Source organism: Tetrao urogallus (genome assembly GCF_951394365.1).
Source record: "Tetrao urogallus genome assembly, chromosome: 13".
Taxonomy (NCBI): Eukaryota; Metazoa; Chordata; class Aves; order Galliformes; family Phasianidae; genus Tetrao; species Tetrao urogallus.
Genome location: NC_136826.1, coordinates 3,837,891 through 3,864,197, shown reverse-complemented (window position 1 = coordinate 3,864,197; position 26,307 = coordinate 3,837,891). Strand labels below are relative to the sequence as shown.

Sequence of the window (26,307 nt, the reverse complement as noted above, 5' to 3'; positions counted from 1 at the left end):
TATTCAGTCTGCTCCCACTTCTCCACAAAGAACTGGCGATGGGGCCTTTTGAATATTAATCTTGCACAATTGTGTGTTGGAGCTGACTTTGAAAGATGTTTTTAAACATGCATGGGTGATGTAGTTGAAACTTGAACTTCAATATATTATTTTTACTGCAACTTTCTTTAATTCTGTATAGAACTCAGAGTAATGAGTCATGTAATAGATGACCAAGTACTTAAGCAAAATGTGAAATGGTACAAGGTGGGGACATAAAGTAAGATATGTGACAAGCTGAACACATTTATTATACAAAAAGATATTGAAAATGAAGTAGTAACTACACAAGATATTAATCACTGACTCAATTCTAATATCATGAACTTTACTAAGCAACGGATTTTAATTTGGGGGTGGGAATTCTGTTTGGTGGCTTGGGTTATTTTTTGATTAAAAAGTATTTATGGCATATCTAGTCACCAACGCTGGAACATTTAAACTGTCCTGAGTAATATTTATAATAGGGCACTAAGGAATAGCGTCCCGATTTTACTAGATTAGTCACTAAATTTTGGAGCAGTAAGCACTAAAATTAATAGCAATACCGAAGAGTTGTCTACTTAACACTGCAAAGGCAATTTCTGTATCGAAGGCATTAGATACTTACCATTAACCCTCTGAAACCAATGTGCTTTGCACGTGTAAATAGGTTTGACTTTCCAGGCTTAAATGACAGAGGCGGTGAAAGGCTGAGACAATCAAGTTACCAGTTTTTTGCTGAGATGGTGTTTCTGCATCAGTATACCAAGAAAGGTGATTTAGATTAACATCTGATTTGAATTACTGTGTGTTTTGAGACAGTCTCAGAACATGCACGCAGGACAACTAGCATGGCAGAGCAAACTGAGTAACCTAGTTGAACCAGCAAGTCCCTCCAATGACTGAACAGTAAGTCACCAAAATGACTGACAGTGTTTGGGAATACAAGCACTGAATCCAAAGAATTACCATCTTAGCATCTGCAGTGCATGGTTTCTGACTGCCGGGTCCAGACCAGACTTTGGGACTGTAAGACAGGGGGTCACATCTGCGCTGTGTGGAGAGTCACTGCTGCAGAAGAAATTGAGAACCGCACACGGGATTCAGCCTACCTGAATGTAGTGCAGTGACCACAAAGCAGGCAGCAGGGAAAAGTAGAAGGCTGGAGTAAGTTTTAAAGTCCACGCATAAAAATCAGCATTCCACTCAGGCACATGACCGTGCAACACAAATGAAAGCTTAAATTAAAAATCAGTTCTGCAGCTTAGTTTTATGCATTTTGCTTGAAGTTATTTTAGTAAGGAAATACTACTAAAAGAATCATGGCTTTGAAAATGTGTTCACTCCAGTAGCTTACATCCTGAAATAATCAGTCTTCTTGCTCACCATCTGCAGCACTTCTTGCTAAAGTAAATAAAGCTGCAAGAACAACTGCTCAGATTAAACCTTTACATTTGTCAAATCACAATAGGCCATTTAGGACCTGATCCTGCTCAGCTGGAGATTCCCCTTTGCTCCAGTAGAATGCAGACCAAATTCCTAATATGCTCTTTCACGAAAATAGGATTCCTTCATAGTTAATCTCCTCCTCATTCATCAATCTTTACCATTTTATAAATTCATAGCAGCTTTTGAAACCTTTTATGCAATTCAAAAAGAAAAGCAGAATGTTTCAGCAGCAACTTGTAAAGAATAAACCAATTTGCAGCTTGAAATCATCATATGTGCATCAGTAGTAAAAAATCCATCTCATGCCATTTTTGATTTAGCAAAATGCATTGTTTTTCTTCAGCAGCCTGGGTTACCTATGATTTCAGAGGCCTGTGGAACCTAAGTGAATTTTTTGGGAAAGTATATTTTCCTAAACTTGCTCCAGCCTTCGTTTGAATGCATTAGTTGTTCATCTTTATGCAAACTACTGTCAGCAGTAAGCGTGACCCCAGCCAGCATGTCTCTGACTAGAAGCAGGACATTCTGGAGTCAATAGTTAAAATTGCTGTTTGCTTCAGCTCTGCTGCTCCGCATCTCCAAAGAGAACAACAGTGAAGTGCAAGTATTGAAGTCATGTTCCAGCTGACAAAGAATTGTTAATTTTGCCGCTAGTACTAAGACAGTAATGAAGTAAAGATGACAAAGATCACAAAGCACCAGACTGCAAATCATTTGAATCATATTTTGAGTGGTGTATTATGGTAACATATAAATAACTAATTGCATAAAATTGCTTTAGTAGTTTCTAGATGGCAGCTTTAATTAAAAGCACCGGAGACATTTAGAAGTTTAGAAATAGATGGCATGTAATTTGCCCTTTTACCAACCATAAAATGGTAATTAACCAATTTGATTCACTTCTTCCTATTAAAAGTTTTATGAGAATCACAAGTTTCTTCTAAATACAATTTTTCTCCGGCTGAAGGTGGCATTCTCTTTTATCAGTCCTCACCAGTGCTTTTAGATGTTCATGTATAAACTTCAGAAGCTTAATTGGAAGTTTTCAATGTGAAATGATCATTTGCAAAGTTTTAAGCTGAGCAGAAAGTAAATATTCAGAAGAAGGTAGAAGGTAGCTCTAGCTGTTGTTCACTGTTGTGTTCCAAAAAGGATTTGTTCCCAAGAAGCTTCTTAAAACATGACTGTGGTCTATGACACAAGGCAGAAAGAATCTGTCTTAATTGGGAACTGGCTGTATTAATTTTAATCTGTAGTTTCAAATTTAATTATAAATCCACCATGAGTTTAGCTCCATTAACAATGCAAGGCCAAGTTTCAAGAGTGAAAGTAAAGGTCAGATCTATAACATTCATATGTATCTTGAATTTATACCTATGGGAACTACACACAGAAGTGATCAGTTAACTTTCAAAGTGTTATTTGCATTTTTAATAGCGTATCTATGCACACTAAGATCTGTCAGGAGAAATAACCCTGTACCAAAATCACTCCTCAGAGCACATAATAGGAGATGGAACAGTCAGCCTTCTACATACGTCATGGCTGCAATGAGCCCATCCAAGCATTATTTTGTGCAGAAAACAGAAAGAGCAAAAGTTCTGTTGCTGTCTTTTTCGTGATGGTGCTCCATAGCCCATGTGATCACACCAGCAGCACTCCATTGCTAAATGTTGGTTAGCAGAATTAAAATGATAAAGCAAAGCAACATCTAAGAATGACTGTTCCCACTCAGAGTGAGCACAGAGTGAGCAGTGACAACCCTTACACCCAGAGCAGCAAATCATCACACATTGCGTACACGTGGTTCCTCTACTTCCTCAGTGATTAAACATTACATTGTACACCTGAAAAGGATTAAAATAAGCTCTTGGAGTACGGATTAGGTGAAGCATCATGGAATCCAGCTGTAACAATGAATAAACTGGGGAAGTTGAGTCACAAACCTGTGTTTTGTTTTCTAATGGATGCCTTAACACAGGGCATTTCTCAACATGTTTTAAATGCATACGTAATTTTTTCAAAAAGGCAAAGTCACATTCTTTTAGTATATAGGAGTGAGCACAGGTCCACTGTGGAACATCTGTATGCTAGTACTTGAAGAAACTTAGCTAACTAGGCTAAGTTTATCATCTTTTATAATATATATATAAAAGCCTCTTTAGGCATTTATCATCTTTTGCTCAAATACTGAAGACATGGGCTTGTTTATGCCACACTGGCATATTTACTTCCCCTGCAGATAGCCTGCCTTTCTGCCATGGCTGGAAAGTAAAATGTGTGTTGTTATTGCAAAAAAATCTTTGGTTTTCTTGTATAGGCAGTGTTTGAAATCCATTCAGCAACACAGCTGAGTAGCTTTGCTTCATTTTTGCTTAATTTCTGACTTTTACATAATGGCTGGTTTGCAGCCAACAGAGCCATCTGCTTGCAGGGAAATTGCGTAAAACAAGATGCACTTGCCCTCATGATGGATCCTGGCCTTGGTTATCCATGACATGGATCCGGCCCAGGTGAGCAGTACTGCTCCTTGCTGCCCATGCAAAGGCAGGCCCCAAGGCACAGCAGCTGTGCCGTAGGTCCCACCTACATCAGCTTTCTCACTTCAAAGCATGAGCTAAGCTGAAAAGCAAAGCAAGTCTCAGCTCATCTTTCTGTGTCTGATATACCAACTGACACAGCTCCATAAGGCATTATCAGGAAGGTTAGAAACACCTCCAACAATCATAGCTGCATTCACACACCATCCATTCCACAGCAAGGCTTTTTTTCCCCCCTTCCATCAGAAAGAGCCTTGAAGAGACTTCCAAGAAAGTTGTAAGAGTTACGGGGCTGGATCTGAAGAGACCTTCCCATATCCAAGAAGAAATCCTAATATGGTTTCCTAACAGCTTTCTCATTTTCTAATGAAAACCTTTAACGCTTTAACTTTACCTTGCAGCACTGCTGAGAGCAGTGCAGAGCCCAGGAAGGATCTCAGGTATGCAGAGTGCCTCAGCAAGAGAAGATACCAAGAGCTCCCCCTGCTCTGTGGCTCCGCACTGCGGTAGAAGGCGGTGAACATAGCCCTTCTCATTTACACAGATACAAACCAAAGATCAGGTCATGAAACCGGGGCCATCAGTCTGCCTGGTATGGGGGAAAGGCAAGCCCTTGTAACCTGCTGGCCCCTCTGTAGAGACTGGTGCTGATGTTATTCTTGCTCTCTGCTAGAAAAGCATCCATGGGTGATTTATTCTGGGGCTCTGCCATTGGATGATAGCACTGTAAGAGGCAGCCTGAAGGTCAGACACGTTTCCAGCTGCCAGATGCACATGTACCCAGGGGCCTTGAGGGACTGTCAGCCTCACAGATCTGTGTGATGCCCATCACAGCTGCCTGGTCCTGCCTCAGTCCCCCACGCTATTTCCCCACTACCCTCAGCTACCACTGCTCCTATGTATATAAAGAAGTGAAATATCAGGAAGATGGACTAGGAGATGGGGTTAAAGTTATTCTTTTTTTCTTTTCTTTTCTTACATAATGGTGCATGGAATTGCTGCTTGATATCCTTAGCTGGCAGGCAGACAAGTATTTTGTAAACTCAGAGAACATGCAGCCTTCAGGTGTGCTAAATGCAGGGGACAAAAATCAAGAACCATATAAGCCACTGTCCAAACCATCTGTTCAAGCCCTCTGCCTTTCATTTCTCTGTAGCAGAACATAAATTCATTATTAAAATAGCTTGGCTGTGCGCAGCAGCTGCTATAATTGCAAGTTATGCAACTTTAAATGGGAAATTATGAAGTAGTTTAAAGCAAGAAATTGAGCAGGTTTAGTATTTTCACAAACCTAACATTGAATAGAAGTGCTCTTCTAGCTATTTCAACATTTCAGGAAAGAAAGATCCTACATACATTTTGCGCAATATAGGAACGTCTGACAAATACTGAATGCAGGGAGAAATGAGGAAAAAATATGAGACTGGGATAGACCAGGGTCAGGCATGGGTTGTGACAGGGAGGCACCACACGCTGCTGGTGGGACGCAGCAAGCACTCTGTGCTCCAGTTTCCCCAGTGAAATACAGAAAACATGGAAAGACCGTGAACTCTGCAGTGCCCTCGTGTTTGTTTCAGGGTCCATCTCTCCTTTGCAGTGCAGTGATGCTAGAGCTAATGCAGACCCAGCAGCACCAGCTCTTGCTGAAGCCACTCTTGTCATGGGACTGGTTCCAGTAGGTGACCCTGTGCTTTGGGCAACACCACACTGCAGTACATTCTGCAGCACAGGTATTCCTTCCACCTGGTAAGCAGAGCCCATTTTGTAACATTAGTATGTATAGCCCCTGCACTGCAGAAGTCATTCTTGCTTTCTGTTGGTGCTTCCTCCTTGTTCAGGTGCTCCAGGAAGTCACACAATGCAGTAATACAAAAAATTGCATCTGCATGAGAATTAAGAAAGTGGAAAATGAAGAAAAATCAACTGCAAGATAAGGTTTTCGAAAAGCTGATCTTGTCCCGCTCTGTGATGAAGGCCATGAAGCTGTTGAGCATAATTTTATGTTATATACATGACAAGAAAAGCATCTGGTGCTTTGTTCTGTTTCTTCCTTATATTTTCCTTCTTTCTGTCAGTCAGAGACAGTCAGATGTCTGGATAAGATCTTTCCATATACAATTTGAATAAGCCTCAAATAAGTAATAGGTAGAAAAAAACTGAGCCGTCCTCATTTTAATCATCTGATTTTCAGGGCCTTAAGAGGAGAGGAAATATTTCTTTAATCTGGAAGATGTCAATGCTAACACTTTCTTTTCCCCCTTTCCTTTCATCTAGGTATCACTATAGATAAGCATGGATTTATTTATTTTGTTGACGGTACCATGATTCGGAAAATTGATGAGAATGGCGTGATCACAACAATAATAGGTTCCAACGGCCTCACATCAACCCAGCCATTGAGCTGTGACTCTGGAATGGACATCACTCAGGTAGACACCTGTTTTTTTGTGTGTTTTGTCACTCTTCTGCACATTGTGGAGACAGAAAAATTGGTTTCTTGTACGAGGATTATATATCAGAATATGCCAGGTGAATCAGGTTACTCTGAACTGCACAGTGTGGAGTGAATCTTTCATTCACATTATTATTTCAAGGTGTATTATATAAAAGTATAAAGTGTATTATGTAAATGCAAAACTGTGTGTTTGATTTTATCCAGGAGTTTTCATGTGAGTGTGTGGGGAGTATATAATGAATATTTGCTGCTTTGGAAAGTTGCTAGCTAATTTCAGATACAGCTTCCTAGGAGTTTATGGGATGTTTAGAGTACTTTCCTTTAGTCCAGTATTCAGACTAATTTGCTTGAACTGCTAAATGGAAAAAATATATATTCTGTTGACATCTAAGTCTGTTTTAAATCACGGAAGAGCATTACAGTATGTAATTACAAAACAGTAGTGTACTGAAGCTGCTGCCTTTCAGCCTGTTTCTCCAAGTGCTTTTCAGTTCTTTTCAGGGCAGAGTGAAAGAAATTGAACTAAAGCACACTTACCGTCTCTCTAGTTTACACTAAAAAGATATCTAGATAATCATGAAGAACCATAAATAGTACTCCTGACTAGACAGTGAGCCACCCTTACAGGTAGCACAAGGAAGGAATTGCCCTATACCAATAAAAACCTGAATTAATCAGTTTCAACATGGGGAAAAACAGAAAAGCAGTACTTGAAGAAAACTTGAGGCATTCATGTAGCACACAGAGGGCGTATTATGGACTGTGAAAGCTAATAACAGCCATCCTGTTGATTTTGCATTTCATTTTCTCCCTGCTCTTCCCTCAGTCTTTCACAATTGCAAAATCACAGCTAAAATATACTGCGTGACAGTGGTAAGAAATAACAGTGGTAAGAACTTGCTCTTGGATTCTGAATAGAGTTTGAATTACAGCAGTAAAAACGTACATGTGGAATATGGAGTCAATGCCTTGGATAATTTTTATCAAATTTCACAGGGACAAACAATAGAATATAGTGCTATCGTCACAGCAGCACCAGAGGATTGTATTACTAGGGTCAAAACTGAAGATAGTGTCCTTGTTCCACTTTACATGTCACTAAGCATTTGAAAATGCAGGAGAGGGAAATGATATATATACCTTCTTATTCTCTCTGGTTCAGTAGATATGTAGCTGTTCCATGTAAAGCAGAACAACAGGGTCAGTTGAGTTAGCTGTGCTAAGCCCAAGCTTAAACTAGCCTAGTAGTTGTCTTAAGGACATGTTGCTTCTGGGCACCTTGACTTCTGCTCCGGCACCTCGTCTTGTAGGATAGCCAGTCCTGCAGATGATGAGCAGGAACCCACTGAAGCAACCAGTATTCCACAGCTGGAGGCACTGACTCTCCGCTCCATTGCTGCAGACCTGCTGGCAGGAGCCATGCTTCATGGAACTTACTGCTGCCTGAAGCACGTTTGCTTGCTTCTTGGATACACACAACAAATGCCTGGGGCATCAGTAACCAGATTAGAGATCTCGGAGGGACGTGGCATGGAGCCAGGTGCATTGTCTGCTCCCTGCCTCCTCCTTGTGATACGCGTCTGAGGCTGTACACATAACTGCTTTTTTGGTCATATAACTTGTGAGTGTGTATTTACGTGCAAATTTTGGTTTATTTCCCTCATTTTGCTCAGTAGCAAAATGCCTCCCTAAATCTGAAATGCAGTGCTTCATGTTGATGGTTTTGTATTCCTTTTTAAAAAATACAAACACCCTTTAGCAAATTACTTTCAACAGGGGGTCTGGCAAATGTGGAGATAAAATGGCTTTGTTTTTTAACATGAAAATGAAGTTGAAAAGGTAAAACTCTTCAGGTTGAAATCAAACATACCAAAGTTGTACATAGCTCTGTCCCCTAAAATCTTGTTTTATGGTGGGCTGGCTACTTGCTGGAAACACATTTACCTTAGTACAAGGTAATACAGGCCCAATACCATAGAGAGAAAGAGAAAAAAACTTCTGCAATATCATAGATAAGAAGATGCATTCACAAAGCAAGTTCTTCTTTATATTGCTTTTTGGGCATGGGCATTCAGCTGGGATAGGGTCTTCTTTCCACAGAAGCAGAAAGGCAGTTCTTTCTCCATGAACAAGCCTTGTGCTGCCATTTCACAGCACCTACAGGCTTCTGTTGCAACAAATTTCTGAAAAGTTTGCAAAGGCTTCAGCATTCTGGGAAATGGAGATTCTTTCTTATCACAGACAGTGAGATAATCTTCAGATAGATTGAGAATGCATGGCAGTAAATATTCGAAACAACAAAATAAATGATGGCATATTAAATCAGCCATTAAATTAAACCTAAAAAGCAGCAAAGTAAGCTGCAGTAGTAATTGCTGTCTAATTCTCTGTCACTGGTAGGTGAACTAACACTGCTAGCAATCTGCAGCATAGATGTACGTGTTGCTTAAGGAAGCATTTCTTGTTTGGAACATTTATTTTGTGGGCTCCTAACAGATTCTTCTTACTGAAGTTTTTCGCAAAATCCAGAATTTTGAGTATTTTCACATATTTTGTAAAGCATAGATGCTAAATGAATACCCGGAATGCATGTTCTGAAAAGTAGCTCTATCAAATTGGCTTGATAGGATGGGTTTTTTTTTTCAAAATTGTTGCTGATAGCCAGAAAACTGAGAAATAATCACACCCCATTGAAGTCAAACATTTTAATCTGAAATTATATCTAAGAAAATAAGGGATATTTTCACTTAGTCAAAATAATTTTGTGTCCTTGCAAGACCACTGAGTTTATTCCAGCTTGGCATCAACAGTAATGAAAAATGAATTTGGCCATCTTCAGTTAGATAGGTTTTTGGCTAAATTACAAATGGCATTTACATCAAGTGAGTGTGGGTTGCTCACAAATTGTGTGTTTAGCGGGACTTACGAAATAGGCAAATAAAATCAATTCTCAAAGCTAAATTTGCTCTGACAATAAAATCAACAACTTGCTCAAAATCAATATATCTTGATTTACTGAAATACTAAAATGTACTCTTGAAGTAAACACGCAGAATAACTGCCTGTTGTGAAAACTACTGTAAATGACATGCTTTCACTTTAAGGCATTCACTTTAATATATGAGTTGATTATGAAAGTGTTTAATCATTTATTCCAATATCAGGTTTGACAGAAACACATCTTTCTAATCACTCTCTGTTTGTTATTCAGTGCTTTCTCATTCTTAAGAGAGAATTTTGTATTCATAACTGATAGGGGTGGGGGTAAGGACAGCTGGGGTTGAAAAGATTATGAGTTGTGGCAAATAAACTACCCGGCTTTGACTAATTGCTTTGATCTCATACTTCACTCTGAGGGTGTTAATCTGAATTTAGAAGGAACGGGACATTAGGCTGAGGTATTTATATGGTATTCTTGTCTCCTCAGTTCTGTTTCTGCGTGTGCAAAGCTAGCTTGAGTGACTTCTCAGCGCAGTGCAATTCATTTGTTAATGAGAAGCCCATCTAAAGAAAGCTGCGTGTCTTAACCAGTTCTGTGAACATGCTTTACACATGTATATGTACTCAGCACTCGCCATGGGTGCCAAAATTTTGGTGGTTACCTACATTAAGGTCAGCTATCCGGTATCTTCCTTTGTAGAGCTTGTCATCCTTTTTGTAAATGCCGACCCCAGAACTCTGAATATTGCCACATGAACAAGGGCTAAGCTTTTAAGGTAAAACATTTTTCAAGAATATCAAGAAGAGCTGCTAGTATTCCCTAAATCTGTGAGCGTAAATATTCAGCTCACTAATATACAGCAAACCAGAATCTTTGGCTGATTTCCAACAAATTTGCAGAGGAAAATTGCCTTCACAGCAATTAAATTCCTACAAGTCCCATACAAAATATTAATCCAGTTACGGGAGAAAGACCTAAAGTGCCCTTTCAAAAGGAAATATTGCAGCACGGGCTTTCTTTTATTAAACTCTAGAGAATCCACTCAGGATCTAATAAATGCCCCATTCACGGGAAGAGCTTCGTTTGGTGCTTGGATTTTATTAAACTCCCAAGTCAGGCAGCCATGAGACACAAGTCCTTAGGAAACTGGACTTCATTAGATCCAGCGTTCCTAAAAGTTATACTGACATGGTGGGAGGTGTTGTGTCAAAGGAAACGTATTTCAGCTCCGGTTGAGCAATAAGCTTTCTTTCTCTTCTGCCTCCATTGCTTTGGTGAGAGCCGAGGAGGGAATGAGCAGGTATTTCTACCATCTTGCAATTTCACCTCCTATCTTTCCTCCCATGAGAAATATGTGGGCTGAATTTCCACCACTCTGAACCTCGAGTCATTTATATTTTTGCAGTTAGTTTTTGGGAGCAGCGTAAACCAATCTTGAGCACATTCCCTGCGAATGAAGAGACTAAACGTTTGCAAGGAAACAGAAAATGAATCCCAAGAGCTTTCTCTTAGCCTGAAACCATGGCCTTGCTCTCAAGCTGATGTCAGTCCCAGCAGGCATGAGTCTGTGCCAAAGCAATAGCTCCGGCCTGATTGATGGTGTTAATAACTGTCACTGCTGTGTTGCAAAATGAAAGGTCTGGTTTGAAGACTTTTTCTTGACATTTGCACTTCATCAGCTTTTGTTCAGCAGTTCTCCATGTGAGGGAACCATCTATATTGTGTTGCTTCGCATAAACTTCAGTGACACTGCAAAATGTTTTGCTCCCTCATAAAAATGTGTCAGTGTTACTTATGTAGGCAATTTGCTTGCATAGGTCAAATTAAAAGGCACATTTCTAGAACAAGGTTTAAAGGGGAGTGACTAGACACGGACCCACACGTGGCACAAGTGCCACATCCTGGGCCGCCTACCTTGAACAAATGATGTGTAGGAGAGAGGAGAGAGCAGTAATTCTGCTGAAGACCCACATCAAACAGAAAAGAATGCTGAAAAGCAGGAGTGAAGATGAGCAAAATCACTTTAAAATGTAGTTTGTTTCTCAAAAATGCAAACACTGACATTGCTCCCGCAGTCACACATGCTGCAGGCATTCCCCACCAGCATCTGCACAGGCACAGTACGCTTCAGTGGCATTGTGGATGCCTTTTGAGCAGAACAAAAAGCTCCCAGGACACAGTGACCTCAGCTGAGTGCAGCGATGAGGGGCTGCTCATCGGAGCAAGCAGCCTCAACAGGACTTTCCCTGAGTGCATCGGAAGCAGGAAAGGAAAATACAAAGACAAAGCCATGATCTGATGAGCGGGTGAGAAGCAGAGGGAGCAAGCTACCGGCATGAAAGCCAAATGGATTCCAGGCTGAACGCTTTCAAGCCAGGGTGAGAGTAGGATAGCACAAACAAACTACAGGATTACAAAGTGCCCATTAATTAATTCGTATTGCAGGCTGGAGGAAGACATACTGTTCCTGTAGGTGTTTCTCTATAAACATGACAGTATAAACTGCATTCTTATAAAAGCAGAAAGCACAGAATGCTCTCTTGCTGCCTTATTTTAGTGGTAGGTGTTTAGTACTGTTACTCTGTTAAAGAGCTACATGCCATCAAAAAGCAAAGGCTTGGTTCTCCCTATAGCAAAACTACTCCTGCTCTTGATCTGCTTTTAGTCCTCTATCTCTGTGAGGCTTTTGAAACAGTCTTCTAATTAAGTGTAGTTAGTGCACCTAAAATATACAGATTCTCTGTGCTGTCCATTTTGGTGCTTTGCAGAAGCAGGTATTATATGTATGCTTGAAATCACTGAACTTAAAGCTCATTAAAGCTAAAATGATGATTTACAGGATCTTTAATTATTTGTGGTCTTCCTTTACAGGAGATGGTCAGAGCTTTCTTTGTTTTGTAATTTTTTTTCTGATTTTGGATGTATGAAGTAGTCCAGAAAAGCTGATAGTAGTCCAGAAAAGCCCTCCCTCAAATAATTAGTCCCTGTAACCAGAAACCTATACAAAATAATTCCAGTCATAATCGCGTTTGCAAGGAAATGACTTTGCTAGTATTCATGTTTTGAAGCAAAACCAAGCTGAAAGCCTCTTCAAAAAGGGATCTTCAGGTAGAGGATAAAATAATATTTTCCTGGGGGTAGAGGAGAGGTTAAGTGGCCTCTCTTTAACAGGGACTGAGAGAAAGGAGTCTCATAGGATTAGGACCTCAGGTGGAAAAGAATCTGTGAGAGCTCATGAATCAAACTTGTAGGTGTATAATGTGATTTTTAGAATATCAAACAGAGAGCAGGATGGTTTCATCACACCTAATTTATATTCTAATCAAATTATTCTATCACTGGATTTGAAATATTACTCATAGAAGTGAGATACCATGCGGTGAAGAAACGCTCCAATTTCTTCCTTAAAGTCCCAAGTGCTCTTTTTCTATTGGTCACCTGCAAAACAGCCATCTATTTCAATTACCTGCCATAAATAATGCATTACTACTGAGTAAAAATACTATGTACATTTTAATCAGCTTTCAGCACCTGCAGCCTTTTCCTTGGCTGTCGAGGCAGGAGGCACTGGACGCTTCATGTGACCCATGGCAAAGAGGAGTTGTGGCAGAGCGCTTTCATGGCTTTTACCTTACTTTTTGCTAGAGACAGATTTAATTTTTTTTTTTTTTTTTTTTTTTTTCCTAATGAGAGACTGGAGAAAGTAAGTAATGTCTACAAGATCTGGGTGCTGGCACGAAGGTAGCATCTCAGTGCCATGTTGGTGCTCTCAGGTGCTAGCAGGGCTGGCCAGCACTGAGGACCTCCTGTTGCAATTTCCTAAGCAACTGATGTCTCTGGTTGCCGCATGTTTTAGTCCTTATGCACAAGTCATCTTTGATTATATCTCCTGTTTAAAGATGGTTTCAGTGTGACAGAATATGGCGATATTTATGGCAGGGGTGTCGGCAGTGCTGAACTGCACTGCTGCAAATTGGTAGCACAGCTTTGCCAGGTTGGTGAGAGCCTGCAGTGGCTTGAGTTATATTAATGACTGTATCTGACTTTTTCAGCTGTTAAGGAGACGTAGTGAACAAAATGTATGCATGAAGAATAAATTTATACTTACTATATACTATAGATGCATATGGAAATATTTCCATTTGCAAGTATGTATATATATACTTTTGTTTATATACTTTTATATATTTCTTGGGTTTTATGTATACCCTGCAGAGCTCCCATACTTGTTCAGATACTGTAAAGCAGTCCCTGTCAACCTGAAGTTACCTGGAGGAAATGTGATTGTTGATAGGAGCATGCAGAAGCAAGCCAAGTAGGCAGTGTCCCTCCTTTATTTTAATCCAGTTGTTCATCCACACCCACTGATGTAAGGACCATGCATGATTTAAGAAATTAGTGCTTGGATGGAGTGGGTTACTGTTCCACCGTTTCTTAGGATTGGCAGGGCTGGTAATGTGTGTGTTGCTCTCCTCCTCTCACCAGCCAATCCAATACAATCTGTGGAGTCAAAAGCACAAATGTTGCATGTTGTAAAAAGTGAATTATTTCAGCTGGATCTGTCTTTACTGTCTCTATTCCAAGTATTTCAGGTTGCCCAGCATATTCTGCTTTGAGCATCTGGAAACACTGCGCTGTGCTAGGGTGAGAGAGACCAAGTCTGGAGCTTCTGTATAGGAGAGCGTGGAAGGCAATGGTCACCAGGGATGATGGTGTGCTTCCTGCAGTGATGTATCACACGCTGCTGGTCAGTGAGGGCTGGTCTTTGAGATTTTGGTCTTTCCATAGCAGATCAGAAGAAAGCATACAGAAATTACAGGAATAATACCAGTGCATAAGTGATGGGGGGGTGGGGGAAGGGGAATGGGTATTCAGTTCTATGTTGGATCATTGAAATTTTCTGTGGTGGCAAACTGTTGCATTGGAAACTATAATAAGCAAATGTGGGAAAGCATTGCACCACGGTAACCACAGGGAGGAGGCTCAGAAAAGCCAGCATGGCAATACTTCCGGTGTGCAAATTGCTCCAGGTGCTAAGGGGAACCTGGAAGTCTGTAGATGGTGTCAAAACAATGCTGCAATAATAACTGCTTACAAAGGGCAGGGCTTTGAAGCATGTCAGCATGAGGGAACTCTAGAGAGTGTTGTTTCATTGCTATCTCATGCTTCTGGGTCTCACTGCTAGTTATAAACAAGGACTGGAAAGGTTTTAGCACCAGGAAGTGTTGCTTTGGAGGAATTAGTGATATCTCCAGTATTACTGTTAGGACTGAGTTATCTTACAGGCTGCTGAAGTCAAATGAAAGCAAGCTGTGGCAGCCTCAGGAATAAAATGGCAGGAGGAGTGTCTGATTTCCCCTCTTCATGATACTGGTTTTGCTTTGGCATCTTTTCTACCATTGTTCCTCATGAGCAAAAATGAGAATAGATACTGTGTCAGTGCAGGAAAAAAAAAATGCAGATGTCAAGACAGAAATTGGTTGTACCCATTTGTAGCCTGCCATACAGAGATTATGTTTATGGCTGTGAATTATTAAGTTTGGGACACAGAGAAATGCAAACAGGATGATAGAGAGCGCCATTTTATGCAGTATGTTACGCTGACAATAACACACACATTTGCAAACAAATTAGCTAAAAATGTCTGAAGGACATTCGGCGTGTACAAACTGGGCCTCATCTCCTGCTGATAGATTCCTTTGGGATGGGTATGGCATGCAAAATGATACACTGCCTTAGAGGATAAATTTATGAAGTTTAGCAATGTAGGTCACATTGCAGGAAAATCATAAATGTCTGAACATCACTCAATAGCCATTCAATCAACTGCTCAAAGCAAAATGGAAAACTGAGCAGCATGTAGCTGTCTCTGGTGAAAACTGGAGAAAGTCATGATATGATGTAAAACCCTCTAGGTCTTCCATCCATATGTATTTCTTTCTTCTGTTATACTTGCCAGTTCAGTTAGATTTCTGAGTCCACGTCAGTGGAAACAACAAAGCCAATGTCTTTGGTGGTTAGTGTGAACAATAATAAGAGCACTGAATTGCTCATGAAAGATACATCAGAAATAGAGCGAATTGGAAGAGGTCAGTGGTTGCTTTCTAAGTTGAGAAATTCCTGAGAGCCTGAGATCCAGAGATTGAAAACTTTGCTAGAGATATCAGGAACCATTCTGAAAACGTCTTGAATTTCACTTGAGAGCACTAGTCCTAAAATTTATTTCTCTATGCTTTTCTGGCATGATCTGATAATGCATGTCCAAATATGCATCACAGCAGTAACAAAGTTGACAAAAGCAGTGCCTGTTTACAGTGTCAGGCAAGGTTCAAAGGCTCTCTGATGGGTTTTCTTGTGAGTACCTACTGAATGTAAATAATACTCTCACAGAAGGATTTCTGCAAGGAGTCAAGTTTGAGTAAGATTCATGATTTATTTTCAGACATTTTAAGTGAAGAGTCTCAAATTCCTCCTCTCAGAGGCACCAGCCTGGTTGAAACACTGTAATTCCTTCTGGGTGTTTAACGAAGTATTTTCTTCCTAACCTGTATAAACCATGGATGCTATGTTTAAACAGACTTAAATGGCTTAGGAATCTAAGTCCCATTGATCTTCATAGCCAATGGGCTTATGTGTTTCTAGATAATATTCTGTCTGTTATTAAATAAAGACAGTGTGAAACCTGTCCCCGTAGAAATCAACTTTCCTATCGATTTAGTCAACCCAAGATTCCTCATGCAGTCTTTGAAGATGTCAAGTAGGAAAAAAAAAGCATAAAAAAGAAATTATGGAAGAGAGCTGGAAAGAGAACAGTGGAGCTTGCAGCAAGCAAAGCGGGGAGGAGTGTTGAAGGCTGGTGGTGTGTGCCTTCGCTCTGCGCTCCTCTGCTGGGCCCTCACCCACTGGAAATTAGCGAGGGTAGGGGCAGGCTGGGGGAAGCATTGCCCGCCCCGTGATCCCAGGGAATCGGAGTCTCAGAGCTCCGAGCTGCTTCTGTCAATGTGCCACAGCTGCTTGCCTAGCCTAGAGCAGCAAACAGCGGTCGTTAGGCTGCTAAACTCATTTATTTGGATTTTGCACTGGGGAACGATGAATGCATAGAGAGCAACGTTTGTGAAGTTTAGAGCAGGGACCGCTACAGCTGAACTGCATAATTCTGAATTTTGTAGTAGGCAGCGTCAGGAGCACGGGAAACAAAGGCTGGCTCCGAGTGGGAGGAAGCTGTAATCCCACCATGCCAAGTGCTCCCTGTGTCAGGCTGCGTGAGCACAGCTCTGTCTCTGTGCCATTAAGGAAGGAGATACGCTGACAGTGTCAGTGTCAACAAAAGAGAGAGCCCAGAAGTGAGAGCAAACTGTCAGAAAATGATGAAAAAAATATCAGTGCTTGTCAACTGTGAGGAAATAGCAAGGAATATATATAGTGAGACATCGTGTAGAAAGTTCAGGGAAGCAGAAGCAGGCTCCTTCAGCCTTGTAAGCTGTGTTCACCTCTAGAGCCCCACCTAAGCAAGTTCTTTCTCTGAGCTTTTGTACGCAGGGGAGGAGGAGAAAGAAGGGGTTCAGCAGGAGGAGGAAAATACTGTTCCACATAGCAATGGGGTGCGTACACGGCTGTGCTGGAAGCAACATCTGAAGTGAGTGTGGAGAGAAAGAGATGAGAGAATGAGGTTAGCAGCAAAAGAGAAATATAGAGGAGGCTGTGATGAGGTCTGCAAATGCGTGTCATAGAGCAGAATAAAGACAAAGCTAGCATAAATAGAAATGCTTGAGGCTGAGCAGTACCGATAGGAAGTAATCCATCAGTCAGGACTATCAGAAACAATTGGCATGAATTTTGTGCTACTACATGAAATTGAATCAAAACATACAATCAGTGCATGGCAAGAAATCAAAGCAACTGTGAAGACTTTCTATGGATTCATGCAGTTTTCTTTTAACCCACGATAAATTAAACTTACCCCAGTGAAATTTACCCCAGCATCTCAAACATGTGAATTGAAATCTGCATCTGTGGACAAGGATAAGTTTTTCCCTCATTACTTTTCTTGTTTTGATAGGAACAGTAAAACGTGTTCGATCTGATTTCTGTAAAGTAACACCAAAAAAGCCACAGCTGTAAAATGTTGTGCAGAATGTTTTGGTCGTGTGGTCAAAACAAAAAGCAAAATGGTACTCTTTGCTAACACTGATGTGTGTCCGTATGTGTCTCTGTGTGCTTAAGATGTGTATGGGTGAATGCGCTGGTGTGAGTGCTACTGTGCAAAAAACTCACAGTATTTACTTAGTTCCAATGTTGTGTTGCACAAAAGATTTTGGTTTTCACAACCAGATAGATAGATAGGCAGATGGTTATACAGGCACATGCATATTGATGCAAGAAAGAAAATATACCAACCATTCAAGCCTGAGAGCTATTTAAGTACCTAAATGTAGATCTCCCCATGAAAAGGTATTTAAGTCGAAGCCATCTCAGTGCATTTTGTATTTTCCAGAACACTTGACATGAAAAAAACCTGTTAGAAAGCCAGGCCAGTGGGTTTTAATTTTGCACTTCTCAAACCAGACATTGATTATTACCTATAGCTGGAGCCTTATGCTGACAGTTAAATGCTGGACTCCTGGAGAAGCTGGCATGCTAATACTTACATGCAAAAGGTCTCATTGCTCAAGGGTTCACTTGTTTCCACAGTGATTTCCACTGCATACGCTCAGTCTCCAGTGAACCAAACCAAGATTGTCACCTGAAAATTTCAATGTGTGAAGTAAGGTATTGACTGCCGCTGAACAAATCTTATCTTTTTGCTCATAATGGGATAATCTGCAAAGCCATTTCTGTGCACTGCTTAAAAATAAAAACCCATCAGGTATAAGCAAACACACTTGGCAGTTGGCTCAATTTTTAATTATAAGAAAAATATACGTCTATAGGAGAGGACTCTGCAGATGAAGTGCTGCTTCAGATTAAAAAGTATATTAACTGACTTAATATTCTAACCCTAACTGAGTGTTTGTCTGGAAAAACTTTTTAATAGGCATAGTCATATCAGATGAGAATTGAAGTGCTTCTCTGTAATCTGTTTATTGGCTTTGAACGCAGCACAACTGATGGTTTGGTCACAGAAACCTGCCAGAGGGCAGCCTTGCTTTCAAAGAAAAGAAACAACCAGTGACTTTTCAAGGTAACAGTGAACCTGAGGGTGCACTTACACTTCAGCTTACGCTGATTGAGGTGATTAGTTTTCAGCCAGACACGGTTCCTGAACCCACACACCACAGGAGCAGGGAAAGCTCAGCACTGCTTTGGGGACTGCAGGGGCAGATGAGGGGTGAGCAGCAGCCCCAGCTCACACTCCTTTAATGCCATGAAGCCACATCCTGACCAGAGCAATACAGATTTCTCTCCAAATCTGAGATTCTTCTTTGGATTCAGAACATTCTGCATTTTGCATTTGTTCGTACGTTTGATTGCTTTTAATTGGTCTACATGGCCTTTTTTTCCCCTCCGGCAGCAAGTGGCAGCTGTTTTTTTTGCTGCAGTCTCTAGACAGGTACATGCTAGCTTTAATATTTTGCCTGGAATTAGACCATTAATACATCCACAACTGCTTTAAACCCAGGAATGAGTGCAGTCATCCTTCTGCAAGCTTTGCAGAGAGCTAGCTGGCAGGTCAGGTTTACTAGCCAGAACTGTTTAGATGTCCTCAATTTAAATTTGATCTATTTTTACCATAATGCAGCTAGATTTGCAGAAGCAATCAGTATGAAAGCAGTGCACTTGCAGATAATGGCAGCTGTTAAGATCCAGCTTCTTCTTAGGTTTTAGGCACCTTGCTGCAAGTGAAATGGACATTTCCATAAAGCTTATTCTACCTCAATAAACAAAACCAGCCTCAAATCAACCAGAGAAGAAGTTGTTTTGGTCCAGATCAGACGCTGTTTATCTGCAAGACACCAGACATACCTTCACAGTGGGAGGAATTCAATTTATTCACTGAGGCGAAGACAATGTGGCTGGTCTGTGAAGGCAAACCAGGTATTAAGATATGGCAGGTGCTATGCGTAGCTGTTATGGCAAAAGTAGGGAGTTTCAACCCAAAGTTTTTCCCACTAATAATCTAGTTACAGTTAATCACAGATTATTTTTACAGCAGAGTGATCTGTGAAGGGGGCGTTATGGTGTCTGCCATTGCAAATAATCCATTTGGTTTGACAGAGCAATCAAGTGTTCTGCATTGAAAACACACTGCAGATATGTTTCTTCCCAGGTTTCCCACAGCCAGCCTTGTAGAGGTTGGCATGTGCCTGAAGTTTTGCTCAGGTCCCATCGAGCTCTCAGCTGAAGCGAGGAAGGCATGCACTAGCAGCTCAGTGCACAGCAGCCCATACGTGTTGGGTGGGACACACAGTTCAGCATTTTAATGGGAGGAAGCTGCTTCCAGCTGTCTCACCGCAGTTATCATCATTTGGAGGGATTCTGCCACTTGGTTCAGAAGAGATCTTGAACCCAGCAGCATTAGTTTTAATGCTAGTTATTATGTTGTCTGGTGAAATGGACTGGGCACGAGGAGGAGTTCGATTACTCTGTGAGCCTTCATAATGGTGTGGTGCACCGCGTAACCACGCAGGGCGAGACACAGGAGCCGCAGTGCCCTCGCTTTATTAAAACATCAATTATCAAACCAGCAACGTGCCTCTGGAAATGAGATTATCTGGAAGTACCAATGCTTGCAAAAGGCAGAAGCTGGCCTTCAGCCTGGTGGCTGAGCTGACCCCGGGTGAGCAGGTGGCCTGTGATGGCCACACACTCCACCATATGGTATTCTGCAGTGCTGAGCATTGTATCATCATCTGTGGGCTCTGCATTCGTAGATCTTTTAATTAGCACCGTGGAAACACGAACAAAAACAGTACATGAAATAGTGGAAGCTTCTGTGCCTATAAAACCATTGCATTTTAGTTTGGCATTTATTCTCTTCTGATGACTGAAATATTTAGTCCATAGAAATTCCACTCAGATAAAAGCAGCCATCTCTTCACAAAAGACAACAAGCAAAGCATCTTGAGATAAAAATAGTCTGTCTTGCAATCTCTGCAACTCAGTTGTTATGTGACCTTTCCATAGACAAGCTGCAAACTAAATCCTCCAGCAGCCTTTAACTGGGGAGAAGCACCAGTCTCCTCAGCTGCTCATTCCCAGACTAGAACTGTTGCACTGGCTGCAGAGCATTCTCTGTAGGAGGAATTTGAAGCTTTTGCAAGAACACACTGTGGTCAGCAGCCTCCATACCAGCTGTCTTGCAGGGTGACAGGCTGCCCACCTCCAGCTGGGAACATGCTGAATTCCTCCAGGTCCTGATGCAACAGGCATCAAGTCAGTGAGGTCATTCTTGTAGCATCTTCTCCAATGCTGTTTGGAAACTTTGCTTGGTTGATACCTTGACCTTCATGGCAAAAGGCAAAAAGCTCACCTTAGCTATGACAAATTTACTTACCACGTGACAGAAACACTGAATTCACAAACTAAAATAAGTGGCTATATATATAATGGCTGGGCTACTGTACTGTGTGAAGTCTGATATATCGGTGCATTATTACATTACAAAGAATTAATGAGCTTATATATTTTATGGCACATAACTCTTATTAACATTTCTGGCTTAGTAAATAAATTGTGGCAATGTGTCATGCTCTTCTACCGTGTCATTTTCCTTTTGTGCTAACGGTCAATTAAAGTGTTAGGACATTGACAACCTCTAACTTTCCCACTCTGCCAGTGTTGAGTGCAACCTTGAAACAATAACATTCAGACCTGGAGAATTTTCTGGCTGATGTTGCATGACACAAAGTGTATGCTTTTATTTGCATGAATGCATAGGTATAATAAAGTTCCACCCTTAATGGACTTCTGCAAATACCTTTCAGGGGTTGCTAAATTACTTTTGAAATCAAATTTAGCTCCACATTGGTGCTGGATCTCACAAAAAGGGTATGCTTGTAGAAACGTGTTCTGACAAACGCAATTGAAGGTACATCCTAGCACAGCAGCAGCGGGTAAATCCCCTAGATGACATGGTCTTCAGAGATGGTTGAACAAAACTGCTTTATGTCTTCATTGTTTTTTTGAACCTGCCCTCCCCGTGGTTTGGTTTCACAGGTGCGGTTAGAGTGGCCAACAGACCTGACAGTGAACCCACTGGACAACTCGCTGTACGTCCTGGACAACAACATCGTCCTGCAGATCTCTGAGAGCAGACGTGTGCGCATCATCGCAGGGCGCCCCATTCACTGCCAGGTGCCCGGCATCGACCACTTCATCGTCAGCAAGGTGGCCATCCACTCCACCCTGGAGTCAGCCCGAGCCATCGCTGTGTCCCACAGCGGGATTCTTTACATTGCTGAGACTGATGAAAGAAAGATCAACCGCATACAACAGGTCACAACCAACGGCGAGATCTCCATAATCGCCGGAGCCCCGTCAGATTGTGACTGCAAGATTGATCCTAATTGTGACTGTTTCTCAGGTAAGACAATGCTATCCTGTGCTTTCCTGTTGCTGCACTGTCAAGACCCTCTGGCATAGCTGCAGGTTAGCAAAGCGAAAGGCTGGTTCAACTTCCTTGGAAAGCAGAAAGCCTTATCAGCAGCTCCGCATGAATTTGTTTAATCCATTGGGTGCAGAGGCGTGAGTCTTCCAGCTGGCATTGGAAGAACCTCTGAGTGGGCACAGATTTTCCTGTTTCGATACAGAGATTACGCATCATTCAAAATGAGTTCTAAGTATGGTTTTTTATGTCAGCTTTGCTCGTGCTGAAGATGTTAGCAGCCCCTGTGCAGATTGCACCTGAATACTCCTGGATGTGGAAGCCCTTTTTGCCAAGGAGAGTATCAAAATGTTCCACATCCTGTGAAAAGTGCTATCTCACGCCTTCTTGTTGTGCGTTTTTTTTTCACATAAACCTATTTCATGATGGAACCAAAGAGAATGTTCCCTTACACAGAGGAAGGCAGTACACTGTCATCTTGCCATCTCCAAGAACCACTTTGTTCAGCTCTGTAATGCTGTCATAATTCATAAGCCACCCATTTCGAGTAAAAGGTTAATGACTGACAAGAAAACATAAAGTATGTCAAGAAGGAGAGGAAAAAAAATGTAAATGGTCTTCCAGAGGAGGTGAGTTCCTGACCCATTATGGATAATCAAAATCTCATGAGCTTTGCCACGTGCTGCCAGCTTCAGGTATGGCTCTGTCGTACCGGTGCTGAATAGCATCCTGTCCGGGGTTCTGATTGAGGGAATCTACCCTCAGCACACACACAGAAAAGTACTGTGGCAAGGCTAATGATTGTGCCAGTGCTGGGCTGGTGAAAGGCAGACACCGGTTGGCAGAGACCAGCTCATTTGTCCGTTTCCAAGGCAGCAAAGGATATGCTCAAATTCTCCATCAAATTGTATTTCTGAGTCAGGAGAAAGGGAGCAGTCGTAACAGTAATGTGCTGCTCTCTAAGAGTGAGGCTTAATATGCTTCCTTTCCGATTACATGAAATCCTGTTCATCTGAAGTCATTTAGATACTCAGGTATACAGCCCATGATCATGAAAACATCCTCTTTGGATCTTAAAACACGTAGTATTTATAAGTACAAAGTACAATTACGATTGATAAAGGAGGGGGTATATTTTGGGTATATTTTCAAGGCCTTTTTTGGCTATTAATCTCATTTACTTTTCTATAATGTTGAGATTTTAGTAAGTACAATCTAATCTTTGCTTCCCTTAATTACTTTGAATTACTGATTTTTATTTATACCACAATTCTGCTTAGGCTACATATCAGCATACAAGAAGTAGGAAATGAAACTTCACCTGTCATTAACATTTTTTCTTTCATGTTTCAGTATGTGATACTTCCCTGAGCATCAGGGCTTTGGAGATAGTAAAAATGGTGTAAGTTGGATAATTTGTCTTCTAGTTTGTCTTTACTGAGCCCGATCCAGAATTGCACCAGCTTTAAATAATGGAGGTTTAATGAATTGGAAGCAGATACTCTCCTGTTGACATATAAATGCTGAGAAGCAGCAGTAAGCCAGGCTTTGAGGTTCAGCTTAAATGCAGACATTGCAGATTACTAACACTGCCATTTATGTCCCAGGTGATGGTGGATATGCCAAAGATGCAAAGCTGAAAGCACCTTCCTCCCTAGCAGTCTCTGCTGATGACACGCTGTACGTAGCAGACCTTGGCAACGTTCGCATCCGCGCCATCAGCCGAAACAAGGCTCACCTCAGTGACACGAATCTGTACGAGATCGCGTCACCGGCAGACCAAGAGCTGTATCAGTTCACCATCAATGGCACCCACCTGCACACCCTGAACCTCATCACGAGGGACTACATTTACAACTTCACCTACAGCGGAGAAGGGGACGTTGTCACCATTACCAGCAGCAATGGGAATTCGGTGCACATCCGCAGAGACACGAGCGGCCTGCCCCTGTGGGTCGTGGTGCCGGGCGGCCAGGTATACTGGCTGACAATAAGCAGCAATGGCGTTCTGAAAAGGGTTTATGCCCAAGGCTACAACCTGGCTCTGATGACATATCCTGGAAACACAGGACTTCTAGCAACCAAAAGTGATGAAAATGGATGGACCACTGTGTATGAGTAAGTCCATGGCATTAAATTTCTGACATAAGGAGCCCTGTTTTAAACAAATGGTTGGGGTTTTTTTTATTCTAGTAATTACAAAAGACAAAGCTATTGTACAAGCTCTTACAAACAGTAAAACATTTCTTAAGTGTTACAGCCTGTCAAATGTAAATGTACGCAGTGTGAATGTACACAGTGCCCATTACATGTACAAAAACTGCCTGGAACCACATGTCATTCATACCATATTAGTGTGAATCTCTGTTTCTCTAAATGCAAATATGGTTTTGGAATTTTTGGTAACTAAAGAAGTAGAGGCCAGTTGTGATGTGGAATCACAGATTTGCAAAAACCCTGAGGAAGACAAAATGGGAAAAATTAACATACTCATAGGAACAAGGAGTGTTACAAAAGAAACTGAGAATCTTGGTGGAAGGAACATTCAAATGCAAGAATGGACTTGTATGAGTCCATTATAAGAATATGTATATATTCTTGTACATATATATATATATGTACATTATAAGAATATGTATATATTCTTGTACATATATATATGTACATATGTACATATGTATAAGAATGAGTCTCCATCGTTAGGGGAAGAGGATATATAATTAAATATACATATATCTAATAGGGAAAATATATATATTAGTGGTATAGGAATGGCCTTATAAGGAAGGGGCTTTGAGACATTTGACAGGACTCATAAAGAGCAAGACAAGGCAGTACAGATGCAGTCAGAACATTAGAGTCTGGTCCCTGGGAGAAGAACAACCCCAGAGAAAAGCAATGTTTGATTTGTACAGAGGTGTGATATATCAGGATTTCTCATTATTTATAATTGTCATAATTCCTGTTTGAGAACATGGCAAGTGACTGATGGAAATCATGTGTTAACACTGCACTACTAGTTCAAAGTTCTTCAAGGAAAATAATGCCTGCTTTCTGTAGGGCATAGGAGTCCATTGTCAAAAAGGAAAATGAAAAGCCATCCAGGTGAGATATGAATAGAAATTAAGCTACTGCATAAGTCACCTGGAAGGGCAGCTGAGTCACCATTATTATAGGTTTTTTAGAATTATTTTTTATTAAACTGCAAGTGGGATAAAAGCAGGGGAAACTGCTGTCTAGAGTGTGGGATTTGTTGTTGAAGGGGATATTTTTCCATTTTACCCTCCATTATACCACTAAAACAGAATAAATGATAGAGTTGCTCTAGGTATAGACAATTGGGGCCATTTTTGACGATATTCAGAACAAAACCATACAGAGCCTCTCTGATTCAGTTCTCATTATCTGGCATCTAGCAGTAGAAGTTGCAAGTTTCATGCAAGAGCACAAGGCTGGTGCTTGCTGTCTGGTGCAGTTTAAACACTGATCTAAGAGAGATTTCTGTTCTACACAGAATTGAATTAATTAAAATATGTGCTTCTTTGAAAGAAGAGGGATTCATTTAAATTCCTACCAGAGGATGGGATCAATTCCGGTGGTGGACAGATGACACTTTCAAAAAGCTTTCACAGTAGCTCCAAGTCATGTCTGCTGCTTCCTAAAACGCTGAACACTATGCATTGTTTCAGGGCCTTTATTGTTCGAGCATGTTAGAGGGGATTATGTGTAGTCCTGTGCTTCTCAGTGGCTTTAATATTGCTACTCCTACTCTGTCGCGCTGGCATCGGCTGTAAACCTTTTCAGACAATTACTGCTCATGCCTGTTGTCCTCTGGCAAGTAGTTTGTAATGCAGGACTCAGTAAGATTTCTTTTTAAAGGACTTTGCCTGCTTGCAAGGTCCTCCCACTTACGTAGTACTGATTTCCTCACCCAGAGATACATAAAGGGACAGTATCCACACTGATGCTTTCAGTTGTACAGACCGTATGTTTGTGCACTTCTGCCAGTGTAGATCTGCCAGCAAAATTAACAGAGTTACAGATCTAACATTACAAAAATAGCAGCAATATTAAATGGTGAAGTCATATTCTTAATATTTATTGTTCAGACCAATATTTTAAGTCATCTTCATAATGTGTTACAGCTTTCTGAGTGGCTGAGATGCCATGTCAGAGGGACAATTGGTACAATCCATGATATGCTGAATGTGGATGTGTTTTCAGAAGCTGATTTTCCTTTTCACTATAAATAGCTCATGGTAGATGATGGTCCTTAGTCATATATAAACATAGTGTTGGAGTTTAGAGAATTAACATACAAGCAACTTTCCAGTTGCCTGCAATCAACTTTTCTGTT

The 26,307-nt window shown here is 41.1% G+C and overlaps 1 protein-coding gene across 2 annotated transcripts in view; it reads left to right on the top strand.

The window, feature by feature from the left end:
- TENM1 (teneurin transmembrane protein 1) overlaps positions 1–26,307 on the top strand; it is a gene marked incomplete at both ends in the record, with an annotated part of 228,455 nt that overhangs the window by 183,658 nt on the left and 18,490 nt on the right. For both annotated transcript variants that reach the window (XM_079541735.1, XM_079541734.1), the window contains 3 exons: positions 6,285–6,439; positions 21,563–21,929; positions 23,558–24,068. In XM_079541735.1, coding sequence (XP_079397861.1) covers positions 6,285–6,439; positions 21,563–21,929; positions 23,558–24,068 — 1,033 coding nt within the window. The remainder of the gene's footprint in view (positions 1–6,284; positions 6,440–21,562; positions 21,930–23,557; positions 24,069–26,307) is intronic.